The following is a 15,742-nucleotide window of genomic DNA, read 5'->3' on the forward strand; positions in this document are numbered from 1 at the left end:
ATTAACATCTTCATTTTTTTGGCCTTTCTCTGTGGTGATTTCTTCGCAGCAGTTCAACCACGAAGGCCTGATTCACACAGTCCTTTCCAGGCAATTAATGTTGAGATGCTCGTTATCTGCTTATTGACTCTTATCTGAGGGGCCTTTAATTGGTGATTTCTGAGGCTGGTAACACAAATGAACTTATCTGATTTGCAGCCAAAGGGAAAAAAGGGAAATGTGGCTCCTCATGAAGGATGATCCTCATGAGAGCTCCTTTCATCACATTGAGGATTTCTGCATTCAAAGAACCTTTCATGAGCAGGTCCAGACCCATTTATCTTCATATCCAGGGGTGCAAGTAGTTTTAAATTCTGCCGGTACTAACCGTGTGCGTGTGTACGTGCATGCGTGCACGCATGTGTGTGTGTGCATGCGTGCACACACACACGTAGATAGATAGACTTGACAACTTGGAATATATTTTTTCAATGGTTAAGGAACTGAGTTGTTTGCACACACTGTACACGTAACACAACTGATGACCACCTCCACACTTTCTGGCCCTCGCCACCAACACAAAACTTCTGGAAAGAAATAACCACCAAACTTTCTCAAACCTCAATCCTCTTGGCATCCACTGTGTTTGGAGGTGAATGCGCTCTCGTGTAGCATAAATGAAATCTCAGGTCACAAGCAGTGTTTTTGAGCTGTGCTGTGTTGTTGAAACTGAGCAGAATAACATGAAACACAATTAGTTATTCTCTCTTTGCTTTTAATTGGGATATTTTGTAATGAGCAGACAGACCTTAAACGTAGCGGTGAACGTTTTAAAGGCCGCCCGTTGATGAAAGCCTCGAGCTCCAAGGGGAGGGAAGCTGGAGAATTGAGGCTCCAGCATAGCACGAACAGTTCAGAAACAATTTGAAATGAGAAAAAAAAAAGCATTTTATTAACTGATTAAGTCGTGTTTTAGACTGCTTATTGCTAGCGGATCTATTCTGACTCAAAGTGCTGCTGTGACTGGTTCTGAATGACGGCTTTACAGCAGACAGCTGCTCCCCCTCTTCCAGGTACTGCGTACCGGCGAGGAACCTTTTAGTGGTACGCAGTACCGGACCGTACCAGCTTACTTTCACCCCTGTTCATATCTAATCATAGTGATGGCACCATGAATTTGGTGGTCTTGCAAAGAAGGGCTAGCCATGAGACCGTGTGTTTGTTCAGCCATGTTGAAAATTAGCCTGTTCATTTTATGTCTCACACAATTACAGAAGTCAGAGGTGATACAGTTTTAATCTCAAATAAAGGTTTGTTTGAACAAAACAGCACTGACACAAGAAGGTCGCAGCAGGAAGCTCTTTGAATCTGAAACAAGGACTGAAGCTTAAAATGAAAATATGTCTTACAAAGCTCATAATTCACCTTTGTGCGTTTAACACTTGAATCTGTCACCCTTCGTTTACTTCAGCTCAGTTTTGTCCCTCTGCAAGCACAGCAAAGAGAAACTCTGCAATGAGCAGGTGGAACGGGTGTCATGCCTTAAAGGTGATTTTCAGTTTACATATGTTCACATCAGTTCACATTTGTATATATTTTACTGTGAGGTAAAGCACAGCAGCTCAGTTGTGCTTTGATCGTTTGGAGGCTGCCTGGCAGTACGTGATGTTTAGCAGTGATGGAGGTTCAACACTGTCAGAAGTGTGCAGTGCAGGTTCATTAGTGGGATGAAGAGTGCTATTTTTAATCTCATATTTCATTCCCGGCAGGTGGTGCAGCTGAAGAACAGCAGTAAATTTCTGTTAACATCACAATAAGTAAAATGTGTCATTTTCAAGCTTTTATAAACATTCAGAAAATATTGTACTGTGGGTGCAGCAGCTCGTTACTGCAGTGATGCGCTCGAAGGCGGCTGTCCACTTCACGGGGGGGGTATGAAGTGTGTTTGTGTGATCTGAAGCTACCTTACTGAGACCAGTCTCATGGCTGTTGGTTCAGAGCAGCACTTAGTCAGACCCTTCACTCGAATACATAATTAGCACAAAATGTGTAGGGAGAGGAAGTAGGTGGCAGATTCGAAGTGAGTCATACTGTAGTCCTTTTCCTGAGGTTTACCCCTGCAGGAAGCACACAAAAACTACCAGGAGAAAACCTCTGATGTTCAGTCGTAACTTGAATTTATTAAAGTTGTATAAACTTGATCTCTCCACTTATTTCTGCAGTTCTCTGTGCATGTTTCACCAGGAAGGTTCATGAAGGTTCAGCAGTGCAGAATTACAGCGTTCAATCCATCAGCTCTGAAACAGACGAGCCAATCAAAGTGGTGCATGACAACAAAATTACAAGAGGCCTCTCCAGGAAATGATATCAGTGTCCGCGGTGTACAGAGATACGACTGAACTCACGGCACTTCAAATCTGCAGCCAGAAGCAGACGGTTAACTAATACAGTGATGATGAAAATGAACTGAAATATGAAACTGTGTTTTAGCAAAGAAAAGTTTTAAAGGAAGCGATGAGACTGGACTGTATCAGAAACATGCTGATTCATTAAGGACTGTGTCTGCAGGACTGAATGGAGTTACTCTGTAAATTACTTATGGCAGGTCAGCACGGTGGATGGATGTGTGTGTAATGGCACTGCACTCAGGTACAGCACTTCTCCAATAAATGGGTCTAATGAATTTAAGGAGAGGCATTAGTCACATCATTAAATGTGCTCACATGTTTAACGGAACAGAGAGAGTCCACGTGGGGAGAGATCTGGGTCGAAAAAATGCTTTGTCTTTGTGTCCTGCAGTCAGTGCAGCTGTTTATCAGTGCTTTCTAACGCTGGAGGCTTTCCATCGTCACACCTCCCAACTCTGACAGGTCAGATCTGGGGGGGCTTACATTAGGAAATAAAAGACGTGGCCTTGTGGACATAGACATCATGTTAACTTAACACTGCTAGCACAGAGAAGGACACGTGAATTATGGGATGGAAATAGAAGTCTTCTATCTGTTTGCTGCATCAGGTTTGTGTTTTCCCAGTCTGCTTACAGGATGGGCAGATTCAACCAGTCTAAGCAGTGAGAGCAGCTCAGCTGCAGAGCAGAGGTAAGACCGATCATCTGGTTCTTGTTGTTTGTCATTTCTGTGGTTCTGTCCCTCTGAAACATGGCTCGGCTCAATGACATGCTGAGTAGGAGCAAGAGTGTCACACACAGAAGTTAAAGGATGGGTGTGGGACCTGCTGCCAGACTCAGAATCATCTCCACGTGCTCCCTGATGAGAGCAGGAGCACAGCTACTGAATCTGTGGTTCGAACACTCGTGGAGTTTGATCTCCAGGCTGAATACTCATCGGATATTTTAACCACTTTTATCTCATTATTACTGTGCAGGAAAAAAAAGGTTTTTAAGAAGCTGCAATAAACTGGTATTAATAAACTGGCCCATCCAGCAGTTAAACACAATCGATTTGGTGCTATATAAATAAAATTGAATTGAATTGAATTGAATTAAGAAAATGCACACAAACAAACACTGTGTGTAAATTACTACCAAACACCAGAAACAAACTGATTATATCAAGCTCAGCACTAATTCTGGCAACTCCGTCAAGCTCAGCTGCAATCCCAGCAGCTCATCTCAGTGCAGCCCACGTTAGCTAACAGCCTTCTAAATGTGCAGCTGGCAAACACAGGCTCTCACAGGGTGCGCTATTTATGTCGCTTTAGACCACAATACAGTTGCTCTGCAGCTACAACCCACTTTGCAACCCAGTTTCACCCCAGATCCATGCAGTTTCTGACTTCACTGAGGTGAAATCTGTCATCACTCATACCTGCTTTGTTCTCTGCTTCTGTGTGCATATGAAGAAAGACTCTGTTATCCACAGAGAGCTGTGCTCACTCAAAGCCCCTGAACAGACCCAAATATGCCAAATATAAACCACTGCAGAGCGGATATGAAACATAGTCTCTTGTGCAGCAGTCCTGACCAAATTCAAATTGTTTTAATATAAGCTGTGTATTAGTTTTAGTATTATAACAATATCTCTCTATCTGATTTGTTTTCTAGCACCATCACCAGTCAGAAATTCAATTTGTCCACTAATTTTGTTTATGACAAAGTAATGACATTCCCATTAACCTTATCTGTGCATTATCAGGCTAGATGCACCGCTGAGATTACACCCAGCCTCACAGAGACACTAGTCCAGCTAAAACCTTTTTATTATATTATTATTATAGAACACCCCCAGGATGTTAAAACTTTAAAATAAAATAAAAAATGATTTCAGTATCCTCACAGGAAACAAAATGTAATTAAGGAGATTCTGTTTGCCGGTGAACAATCAGCACTCTGCTACAATAACAGGTGGTTACTGTGCATGTAGGCTGACACTGAATAATGCTGGGTACATGCAGAGGCCGCCTGGCACAAGGACATAAAAGAACAACATATACTCAATAATACAGAGCAGTTCCAAGGCCAGGACTATTGTTGACTCCAGCTCTGTGAGGGAACTGCAAACAGCATTTCCTGATCACTGAGAACTGAAGGTCGCAGCATTACACACCGCTGCAAACGCAGAGCTCTCAGACACTCGCTTTCCCAGTGACCGAGCTCTGTGGGATCCAAACAGCTTTTAATAGTTCCATCACGCCAGGGGAGCGTTTGACTTTTGCTCTGCAGCAACAGATGAGGCAGAAAAACGTGAAAAAGAGAGACATTGTTTGTCTCCTGCATGTGAGAAGCAGAAATCAAGAGACTGAGAAACCTGAGTGTCTCAGTGTCAGCTGTGCTGAACTTCTGCAGCCAGCTGCATTTAGTTGCACTGTACATGACATATGCAATGACAATAAATCTAATCTAGCTCATTTTTATTTATTTAAGTATTTATTTTTGTTTATCTGCACATTTCACCACACAGGCCAGTATCCTCCTGCTGCTGGTCCCACAGATAAATGGGGAGGGTTGGGTCAGGAAGGGCATCAAGTTCAAGATCTTTCCAAATCAAACATAAAGAATAATAAAGAATGAGATTTTTATACCAGATCATCTGGGGCCTGGGTTAACAACTCCACAGCCTATTTATGATTATTCAGTACTTTGACTTTGCATTTTCATTCATTACAATAACAACATGATGTCATAATATTTATGATATATAGAATACAAGGATAAAGAATATTAACTAAAATAGTTTAACTTAGCATTTATTATTCTTAGCTCTGGTTCATGGTTATTATTATTCATAATAGTAGCAGTACTTCTTCTTAAGTCTTTTTATTCAGGTCTGTGTCCATCTATTGCAGGGATCCTCAAATCCAGGCCTCGAGGTCCGGTGTCCTGCAGGTTTTAGGTGAGTCTCTGCTTCAGCACACCTGAGTCAAATATAGAAGTCATTAGCAGGACTCTGGAGAACTTGACTGCATCCTGAGGAGGTCATTCAGCCATTTGATTCAGGTGTGTTGGATCAGGGACACATCTAAAACCTGCAGGACACCGGACCCCGAGGCCTGGATTTGAGGATCCCTGATCTATTGGATTAGTGTTCCTGTTTTACTTTGAAGGGTTCCTTTTGGTTCTGCTTCCTGTCTGTCATCCCTAATTGCTTTTACCTTTTGGCAGTTACTTCCACCTGCGTATCGTTTCCACACCTGTTTCCTCTTCCCTTTGTTCTTTATTGAAGCATTCTCTGCCAAAGCATTGAGTTTGGCCTTTGTAAAGTGTAAGAATTGTGATTAATTACTCCGATTGTAAGATTTTAATTAATCTTTTAATTAGGCTTTACATGTAAAGGTAAGTTATTTTCCATTGTGATCTGTAAATTGTGATGTATATGTAATGACAGCGGGCTCTGAATGTGGAGATATAATTTGATAATTTGAATCTGTGCTTAATTTTATTCAGACATCTGTTCATTGTCTAATCTGTAAATAGGTAATTCTTTAAATGTGAAGAATAATTGGACAAGAAAATAATGTGAACGGGGTAAGAGATTTTATTTTCTTGGTCTTGTGGTTTTCTATAATCTTGACTATCGCCCAGGTAAATGTTTTCAGAATGTGCGCCTTTAAAAGAAAAACCGGACAGGGGTGTAAATATGTTATAATATGAGCTAAGTCCTGTGTTATGCTAATGATAAAAACAGGAACCAGAAGAAAGCATACACGTAGCTACTGAGCTGAACTGTAGGTGGCGCTCCGATCAGGATTTTCTCACTGCCAAGAAGAAGAAGAAACATCCGGTTAAGGAAGCGCTTCCTTGGAAACAAGAAGCGCTTCTAATCACACAGGAGGTAGGACAGTTAAGTAATGCAGTTACATATGAACTGTTGAATGTCGCCTAAATAATGACAGACTATAACGTAAACTGTCAGGAAAGGCAGCGAGATGAAACTATGGCGCATCTTTGTGTGCAGTTTGTAGTTTTAGCTTCTTCTTAGCTTTAGCCACTTGCTAGTCAACGTTAGTGTCTGTAATGCGGGATAAATGGTGCCCTGAATGGGTCAGGTGCTGTGACAACGTAAACATGTGACATTACATAACGAATTATACCCAGAAAGAAAGTACCTGTTTAAAAATGTGGAAACGATGCAGCCGAAGCTCCGCTCTGGACCGAGCACAGGCGCTGCTGTCCGCCGAGAGGAGCAGCAGAAGAGACGCTCAGGGCTCCGGGCAGGAGTCCGCAGCCAAAACACAGGTATGCAGGGAGAGTCTCAACATTTCAGAGCTGTGTGTCCACACACAGGAAGGGTACCTCACCAGTGGTGAAAGAAATTTGGACTTTTTCAGCAACAGTGTTAAAACTGGTGAAATCGTTTAAATTCGTGCGTTACTGGTTTAAAAAGTGCCTCACTTCTGTAATATGTCTGGGAATCAGAATATCTTTATTGTATCTTTACTCAGAGCCAATAAAATTTTGTATAGATTTAAATAAATCTAAATTAAATGTATAGTGTTAATAAAAATGTTAAATCTAGAATATAAACAGCAGCAATATCAGCAGAAGGTGACTTTACACTCCAGTTCTCACAGTAGCAGTCTCTGAGGGTTAGTGTGGGTGTGTGAATGTGAACATGTATATCAGCTTTCATATCTGCACTCTTACAAATTTGTCTTGTACTGAGCAATGACAGTAAAGTTGAATCTGTGTCACAGACCTGAGGAGCATGTACAGTGCAGATCTGGTCCTTGTAATCTTTAAATAATTATAGCATCTGGGTAGTTTAATCTTTTTTAAACTGTCCATCTTTATTCTATCTGTAATTTAGCTGTCAAGTTATTACAGATATAAACATATAAACATTATATAGTATTTTAAAGGTACAACATTTCCTTCTAGAACCTAGTAGATCAATAAACAACAGTAGAATGATAAAGTAGTATGACATGTAAGTACTTGAGTAAGGTACTAAAATAACAGAATCTTAAAGGACTAGTTACATAAATATACTCTGCTTTTTTTTCTAGGTTTCTGTAGGTGAATCTTTCAAAAGCAGATCTGCTCCCCAAAAAACACAGAATTTATTCTCAGCTCTGAGTGACTTGTCCTCACTCAGCTCAGTCTCTGAGTCTGGAAGTGATGCTGTTAAAGTTCCTGATGCTGAAAAGAACTATGGAAGAGAGTTGGATTCAAAGAAGGTAATCAGTAATTGTTGCTGTATCTCAATAATGGAAGAGTATATATTAGTATTGTTGAATCCAGTAAGTCCAGTTTGACATGAACCCTTTTTTGGTTAGGATCTCAGGCCGCAGAGCTCTCTGGGAGGAGGAAGCAGGTTCTTGAAGAAGGCTCCAGCACCAACAAAGAGCAGCCAGTCTCCTGTCAGCAGGAACCAAATGCACCCTGAATCCGAATCAAGGTCAGAGTCAGTGCATGTATAAAAGAAGTTAGTTTATTAATGAGCACAGTAGAAAGAATAAAAAGTGTTCCAGTGTGAAGTCACCTTTTTTTAACTCTCTGGTCAGATATGTGTCATCTTCGCGGCGTGCCTCTCAGACTCCAGCCTTGACTAAACTGGCTGAAATCGAGAGCCGCATCCACGAGCAGGCGCAGGAACAGGCCAGACAGGAGACCGAACCTGCTCTCGGTCTGACTTTGGATTTGGGAATCTCATCACCACTGCCAGCAAGAGTCACCCAAACCTCAGAGGCGTCTGTGCAGCCCAGCAGTGACCAGAGCCTGAGGGGAAACCGTTTCCTTAGGAAGAAAGCAGCTGGAGCAGTTGAAGACACTCGTACGTCTCCTACTGTGGCTCCAAAAAGTGTCGATGTTCGTGTGAGAGCCAGGTCCAGAGCTGCAGCATCTACAGAGGGTTTGGAGAGAAATTCAGTGAGACTAACGAGTGGTGTCAGTCTAGAGAGTGTTGAAGAAGACATGAGGAAGCTGCTCGGAGACTCGATGGACTCAACAGACTACAGCTTCTTAAGACCTGGGAGACCTTCCTCCATGAAAAAGCCAGATAAGGTACACTTAGACTTGGGCTTGTTTTTACTTGGTTCTCTCCCATTACTTAAAGCCCCATGGCCTAGTCTAACCTTATAAACTGACAGCATAATCCTTATAAGCATTTCAGTGATTCTGTACATGCTCTGAGACGGTTTTAATGAGAAGAAAATCAGAAATTTGAACTCAGTTGTAATAAAAAGGAAATTGCCTAAATTGAATGATTACGGTGGCAGAGCTAAATCATCTCCTCATAATAGAGAGATTTTTATTCATGACAGAGTCTTGATTGTTGTGATGCTGACAGATGAACTCACACAGTGGTTGTTAATCAAGCCAGACATGAATGCAGTTCAGCCATCAGGATCTTTTCTTGTAATCTGCAGCTTCAGAGGTTGGAGTGAGAACCTGTTTGCACTTTGGTGACTCACAGTTTTATCAGCTCAAAGCAGCTGTGCTTTCCACTCAAACAGGGATTCGCCGATCATCAAGTTCACCCCACTCCACCTGCTGAAGTTCTTCCTTCGCCGCCCTCCAACACAGCACCACCTCGCTCCCCTGCTTCTGCTCCTCGCTGCAGCTCTCCTTTCCGGTTCACCGGTCATGCTCGGGTCCGCTTCAGCCCCTCTGCGCTCTCTCCTTCGCCCTCTCCTCCCCGTGCCTCCCCTTCTCCTCCAGAAAGTCCACAGCGTTCCCTGTCCTCTGCCTCAGGCCACGGTGAAGTGCTCTCTTTGGAGGAGCTTTTCCCTGTGGACTCTGGATCTGAGCGTCCGCACAGCGAGATGAGTTCAGTTTCTTCTGAAGGTGAGAGATGCTCTTCAGATGCAGTCAGCACTGGTGTTCATCAGATGATCTCAGCAGTGTTCTCTGTGTTTACCTCCTCTCAGTGTGATGTATTGATTACTCCCATAAAAGAGAAAGTGACACGGTGCTCACGCCGTTGTTCATCAATGACTTTATATCTGAGATAAAATCATTAATGGACAAATGAACTCCTGGTCACATTGCTGATCTGAGACTACAAGTATGTAATTCATCGCTCCAAACAGCTGAAATAAACAAGATGAATCTAATTTGTTTGGAAGGCCGTAATAATTGGAGATCGTGTCATAAATGTAATAAACACACCTTTGTGCATTTAGAAGGGAAATAAAGCCTCTATCATCAGCACTGTGCCCCAGTAAGATCTCAGGTTTGAGTTTTAATAAGTTGGTGTATTTGGCATTGAGAATATTCATAATGTACCTTTTATGAGTGTTACTGTTGAAGCAGCATGGCTGTGGCAGTCAGTGAGTTCAGCTTTACGTTTAGCAGTTTGTACCCTGGTTTTAAGCCTGTGTTATGAGATTGTCTTCATTTCCAGAACAGCCTCTGTCAGTGTTCAGTTTTTAATTATCAGGTGCTTTTAGGGTCTTTTTGGGTCCTTATGCATTGATTTACTCGCAGCAGCGCGCTGACTAACCTGTTAAAGTTCTGTGGTGGTGGTTCTGTGTTTCTGTAGACTTCAAGATTAACGTGATGACGCTGGATGATCTGGCGCCTGCTCGCCTGGGATTTACTGCAGAAACACCAGAAGAGGTGAGCAATAACGGAAATGTGTCATAAACAGGTATAAGGTAAAGTTAGAAGATAATAACTTTAATTCATTCTATTCAAACTAACATGAATTAAAGAGGATCGATAATTATCATTCCCAGTATTTTTATTCTGGGACTCCACTGCAGTAGCTTTGCAGGAGCCGCAGTTCCAAATATCTCTCACTTATCTCGGACTCGGCCCGCAGTCTGAAACGAGCCGTTTTAGCTGCTCTTCCTGTAACTCCACCCACCCAGCCAGCTTTCCTCTGACTGGCTGCCCCTCATAAACAGATGCTTTGAGCAGCAGGCGGGTCGGGCTGAGCCGTGTGCCTGAGATGACCATATTAGTGAGATCAAACAGAGCCAGAGTGGGGGAAAAAACTTCAGCTGCTGCCAGAGACAAAGAGCAGTTAAATAATATGAAATAAAAACAATGAGCTGAATGATAAGGACTGCATTATCAACACTGGATACATAAGATTAGTCACAGTCAGTGACCTGGGGGGGGGGGGCACCAGCTGGAGCGGGGCCAAAGAAAGGAAGAAATGTTTAGTAAATGCTCCTGATGGGACTGTAAATCTTCCACTGACTGCTTGATGTTCCTCACTGCAAAAATACAGAGACAGAAAGTGCAGAGAGCTGTGACTCAGGTATTAATCACAGGTTCCTGATGTTCTGTGCAAACTTTATACTGTAATCCACACTAGAAATCCTAATCAGATACAGATCGTACTGCATGTGTGCAAAGATGTGTCCTCAGCTTGAGTCATTTAGTCAGTAGGTGTAACAGAAGAGAGCCTGTGACGGTGAAATTAATGTAACGGCACTGCAAATGTTAATGCTGGAGAGTCTGTCCTCAAGCGTTTTCTCCTTCAACAGAATGCACTGAAATTTCCATTAATAAGAGAAATGTACAGCCCGAAGTGAAAGCCTCAGATTTCCTCCTCAGTAAGAATGTGACAGACTGTCAGAGACATAAGTACATTAATCTGGATATTTACATATATTTATGGATATTTAGGATCATAGGGAATATAAATCCATTCATTTGGTGCTGGTACTGTATGTCAGAGTTTATAGGATAAAATCCTTTGGGACTGATTCCATAATCAAATCGATTTTTCCATTAAAATTCTCCTTTGGGATCCTGCAGAACATATGACTACAACTTTGTACATTTACAGTAATAATTAAACATTTACACTTTAAAAAGAAACAACTATACAAAATGATTTTATTCCTTTCTGACCTATTTTTGATCCCTAACTTATATCTTTGCATTAACTGGAAAGAACTTAATTTGGAAAGCAAAGTTCTCAGTGGAGAATCAAATTATACAAGTGATCCAGAGATAATTCATGAAACCACAAAGGAAACACTGAGTCTTCCACTCGTGTGGGTATCAGACCTGTGACTAAAGATTTGGGAACATTTTCACATTTCAAACGGGGTCACAGTGATCTGAAGTCTGAGAGTGGCTGATCTAAATAATGTCACTGACCAATGACTGACCTGGGTTCACAGTCAGATCTGCCCCTCGCTCATCAGTCGGTTTCAAAACAAAATGAATGGCAACACATATCTGCACATGCATATCTGCTAATTAATATTAGACATTTCAATCAGCTAGTCAGATAATTTGAGGGGGGTGAATCCAAACAGGTCAGCTGAGATCAGTGAATTATAGGTCTCAATTAATGTGGTGGTTCCTATTCTTTAGTGAGAGGATGAACTTTAACTTTGAAATACTCTCCAGCTGAAGAAAGCCACAATTTACTGCAGTTTTATCAGTGCACTCATTCAGGGATCTTCTTGCGTTCTGCCTGCAGCCCATACAGAGAGAAGCCAAACAGGGTTCTCCTGCTCCAGCATCCTCAGACGGGAACCAGCAGCTGCAGGAGGAGCTGCTCGATTACCAAAGTGACTTCGAGAGTGACAGCAGAACCGAGCCCGACGATTATAGTGCCAATCAGGTTTCAGAGCACCTGCAAAAAACTGGAGGTGAAGAGCAGGTGGTGTCAGAGGTCAGAGGCGAGGTTTTGGATTCTGACGTGCCTCACGAGAGGACAGAAGACGATTATTCGAGCGCTTTCTCAGGCACTAGTCAGGCCTCCGCCTCACAGACCTCAGATCGCAGCCGCACTCTGAAGCCGTACAGCCAAAGCACAAGTGAGGACTCCAAGTCCTCGTTATCACACGAGAGTCGGACTTCATCTCAGCAGTCGAGGAGGCGTCCTTCAGCCAGAAAGGTTTTAAAAGAGGCAGCAGTGCAGACCCACCCGGATCCACTGGCTTCCACATGGCCAACAGGTTATTCAGCCACACACGGGGCTTTCTTCATCAAATTATTACAGGAGAGGAGCTATTGTTTCTGAACTGTAGGGCCCATTGCTCTTTATCTGTGCAAGCAATATTTCTTTATTCAAAAAAAAACATCACTGCCTGAGTAAACAAATGTGTCCACAGAGACGCAGACAGAGCATTTCACAGGTCGAGGTCACCCTCAGTACTTAGTCAGGTTCAGAGAACTAGTGATAATTTTGGATCGTTGGAGCTGAGTGAGTGAGATGAAGAGTAAACCTGGCTGTGCAATGCTCTGAAGGTAAAAGTGAGAATTTTAAACTGGACCGTCGATGCAACAGCAGCTGTTTGACATTTGCGTCACCTGCAAGTGCTGCAGGGCCGATTTCATGAGTGAGGGAAATAGTGAATTGCAGACGTCAATATAGGATAAGATGAATGCATGAGTGAACATCTCAAACTGCTCTTTACTGTAGGATTGAGAGCCGTTTAATGTGGGTGTCCATGATCAGGGATTGTAGATGAGTCCATGATTATGTACACCGATGTGAACCGAAGAGGAAGGGGAGCTAAATGTTCTTGATCTAGAGCTCATTTTCTGGGTCTGCAACTAGAACCTCTGTACTCTCACACTGAGCTGTAATTTTTTTTTTCCCAGGTGTTTCCACTGTGGACCCTGCAGTGGGCATGACCTACATGAATCTCTCTCCAGTGGTCACTCATACCATCAGTGCAGAAATGGTGGAAGGTAAGGACCAACTTCTAAAACGGGACCTAGTTTGCTTTTCCTTATTTGCCGCCGCGTATGTCCTGTTCCAGTGACGGACGCTCATAATCTCTGAGCCAGAAGATCAGGCTTCAGACTGTGTAATATCACTGAGGTATCAGTAACATGGTCCCCTCCAGCTCACACGAGGCCTTTTGTTTGCCACAGGCAGAAAATCAGAAGAACGCTGGCTTACAGGCAGCAGGAAGCTCAGCTGGTTCAGGCAGAGGATGCACTGAGGGGCTCAGGGAGCGTTTTAGAATCCAAGAATAAAGCTGGCATATTTCTCCATAAACCTTTGTGAACTTAAAGTTGGCATTTTCCACCGGACCTTGCTGACAGACAGACTAACAGGTTCTCCTCTTTGGCGAGACGATTTTTTTTTGGATTTACACAGAAAATCTTTTAAACCTGGATCCAGATGGTAATTCTCAGGGATTATTAGGGTTTGTACAAGGATGCCAAATTTCAAGTCATCCTGATGGCTGTTGTGGGACAATTTTGAAAGTTTTCATGCTGCTGCAGCGCCACCTATAGGTGACATACTGGAAGACACTGTTTTCACTGGCATTTAAATGTACATAAATGTTAACCCTGCTTTTACCAGAATTAGAGATGCTCATATAATGCTGCTGTGTAGTTCACTGTGAGCAGACTGTTTTGTACTGACATGACAGCGTGTGTCCCGTGTTTCCCTGCCAGCACTCAGCACCTTCAATCCAGCTGTATTCGCTCTGAACGAACTGCTAAAGCAGCAGCTCGCCATGACGAGGCGGTTCATTGAAAGCAGTCGCCGCCTGCACTCCAGCCTGGTGCGGAGCCTGGAACCACCTAACTACAGATATACCACCCTGGAGGACACCAAGAAGGTAGAGCACACTCTGTAGCTTCATGTGTCAGTAATGGAAATAACAGACATTTAAAGTGGACCCATTATGTTCATTTCCAGCTCTGTAGTTTTTGTTTTTGGTCTCCACTAAATTAGTTTTGCATGATTCACAGTTCCATTTATTTTGTACTGGTCTTTGTGCAGGTCCTCATTATCTGTCTTTGGGAAAGTTAACATGAACATCCACCATTGTAGCAGTAATATATACACATTAGTTCATTGGTACCTTTCTAGTACCAGTTTGGAGCACACTTTCCCTTCAGATCTGCTTGAATTCATCATGGCACAGATTCAGCTGCGTGCTGGAAACATTCTTCTGAGATTTTGGCCCATATTGACATGATGGCATCGCGCGGTTGCTGCACATCTGTTACGCAGCTCCCCCGTTCCTCCACATCCCAGAGGTGCTCTGTCAGATTGAGCTCTGGTGGCTGTGGAGGCCATTTGAGTGCAGTGAACTCATCACGTTCGAGCATGCGTTTTGAGATGAGCTTTGTGACGAAGCATGTTATCCTGCTGGAAGCGGCCATCAGTCGATGTTACACTGTGCACATAAAGGCAGTGGACACGGTCAGCAACAATACTCAGGTAGGCTGTGACATTAAACGGATGCTCAGTTTGTGCTGAGGGGCCCAAAGTGTGCCACGAAAATATCCCCCACACCATCACACCAGCCTGAACCGATGATCTGTGCTTTCATGATGTTTACGCCAGATTCTGACCCCACCACTATCTGAAGGTTGTGGCAGACTCATCAGACCAGGGATCATTTTGGCAGTCTTCTGTTGTCCAGTTTTGGTGAGCCCATGTGAATTGTAGCCTCAGTTTCCTGGTGTTACTACTGCTTTCCTATCGGCTCAAAGCAGTCTGGCCATTGACCTCTGACCTCTGGCATCAATGAGGCATTTTCGCCTCATTCCCTGTAAACCGTAAAGATAGTTGCGCAGGAAAATCCTAGATCAGCAGTTTCACACCAATACTCAGCCCATCTGGCACCAACAACCACCTCTCTTCCCCATCCTGATGCTCAGTCTGAACTTCTGCAGGTCACCTCGACCATGCCTGAATGCACTGAGATGCTGCAGTGTGATTGGCTGATCGGATGTTCATGTTAACGAGCAGTTTAACAGGGATAAACAATAAAGGTGTGTGTGTTTGTGTGTGTGCAGGCATTTATCTCTGCATGAGGCTAAAGTTTTTATTCCTGAGTGCCTGCACCAGCTGTGATGCAGCTGCGGTCTGTGGGTATCATGACATAAATAAATGACCACAGTAATGCTTTAATTTGGTTTCTGAATTTCAAACTGACTCAGTGAAACTTTCTCTTTTCAGTTTATCCGCAAACACACATGAAGCAGCTTCGGAGGTGCCGGAGGTCAGAGACGACCACCGTATGTGACGGCAAAGAGCATTTCATTCTTTTTAAAGATTTATTTGTATACATATTTGAAAACTTTTTTTTACTAAGGTAATAGTCATAAAATATTTGTACTTTAGAGAGACTGAAACCTTGTGGATGAGTGAGGCCGTTATGTGGACCACATGAAAACATTGAGAGATTCTTCAATAAAATTAAAGCCTGTCAAACCAATGAAACTGACTTTCCTGCTTTATGTTCAGTGAATCAGTCAGAAATGTTTAAATGTGAAATCTCTACCTTGGTTTGATTTGGAGAGCTGCTGCTGCTCTTCCTGTTGGTCCAGTGTGGAGTTACCGGACTGACGCCACACAGAATGGTTTTAATGCTCAGCTTATACCAATAATCACTCAGTGAAATAAACACTTGCAAG

At 42.9% G+C, this 15,742-nt stretch overlaps 1 protein-coding gene across 3 annotated transcripts; it reads left to right on the forward strand.

The window, feature by feature from the left end:
* The first annotated feature begins 6,193 nt into the window (after nucleotides 1-6,193).
* Nucleotides 6,194-15,537, forward strand: c4h19orf44 (chromosome 4 C19orf44 homolog). Of its 3 annotated transcripts, none has more exons than XR_004019907.1 (11): nucleotides 6,194-6,673; nucleotides 7,444-7,614; nucleotides 7,714-7,835; nucleotides 7,942-8,440; nucleotides 8,893-9,223; nucleotides 9,921-9,997; nucleotides 11,826-12,306; nucleotides 12,956-13,045; nucleotides 13,766-13,932; nucleotides 15,122-15,193; nucleotides 15,285-15,537. XR_004019907.1 is itself a non-coding variant. In XM_030728377.1 (11 exons), the coding sequence occupies exons 1-10, from the start codon at nucleotides 6,554-6,556 to the stop codon at nucleotides 15,303-15,305; spliced, it is 2,079 nt and encodes a 692-aa protein (XP_030584237.1). In that variant the 5' UTR covers nucleotides 6,194-6,553; the 3' UTR covers nucleotides 15,306-15,343; nucleotides 15,450-15,489. The 3 variants fall into 3 exon arrangements, 2 of the variants coding, with proteins under 2 accessions (XP_030584237.1, XP_030584236.1); XM_030728377.1 differs by lacking the exon at nucleotides 15,122-15,193 and having other exon boundaries at nucleotides 15,285-15,343; nucleotides 15,450-15,489; XM_030728376.1 differs by lacking the exon at nucleotides 15,122-15,193.
* Nucleotides 15,538-15,742: the final 205 nt, after the last annotated feature.

Source organism: Archocentrus centrarchus, chromosome 4 (assembly GCF_007364275.1).
Source record: "Archocentrus centrarchus isolate MPI-CPG fArcCen1 chromosome 4, fArcCen1, whole genome shotgun sequence".
Classification (NCBI taxonomy): Eukaryota; Metazoa; Chordata; class Actinopteri; order Cichliformes; family Cichlidae; genus Archocentrus; species Archocentrus centrarchus.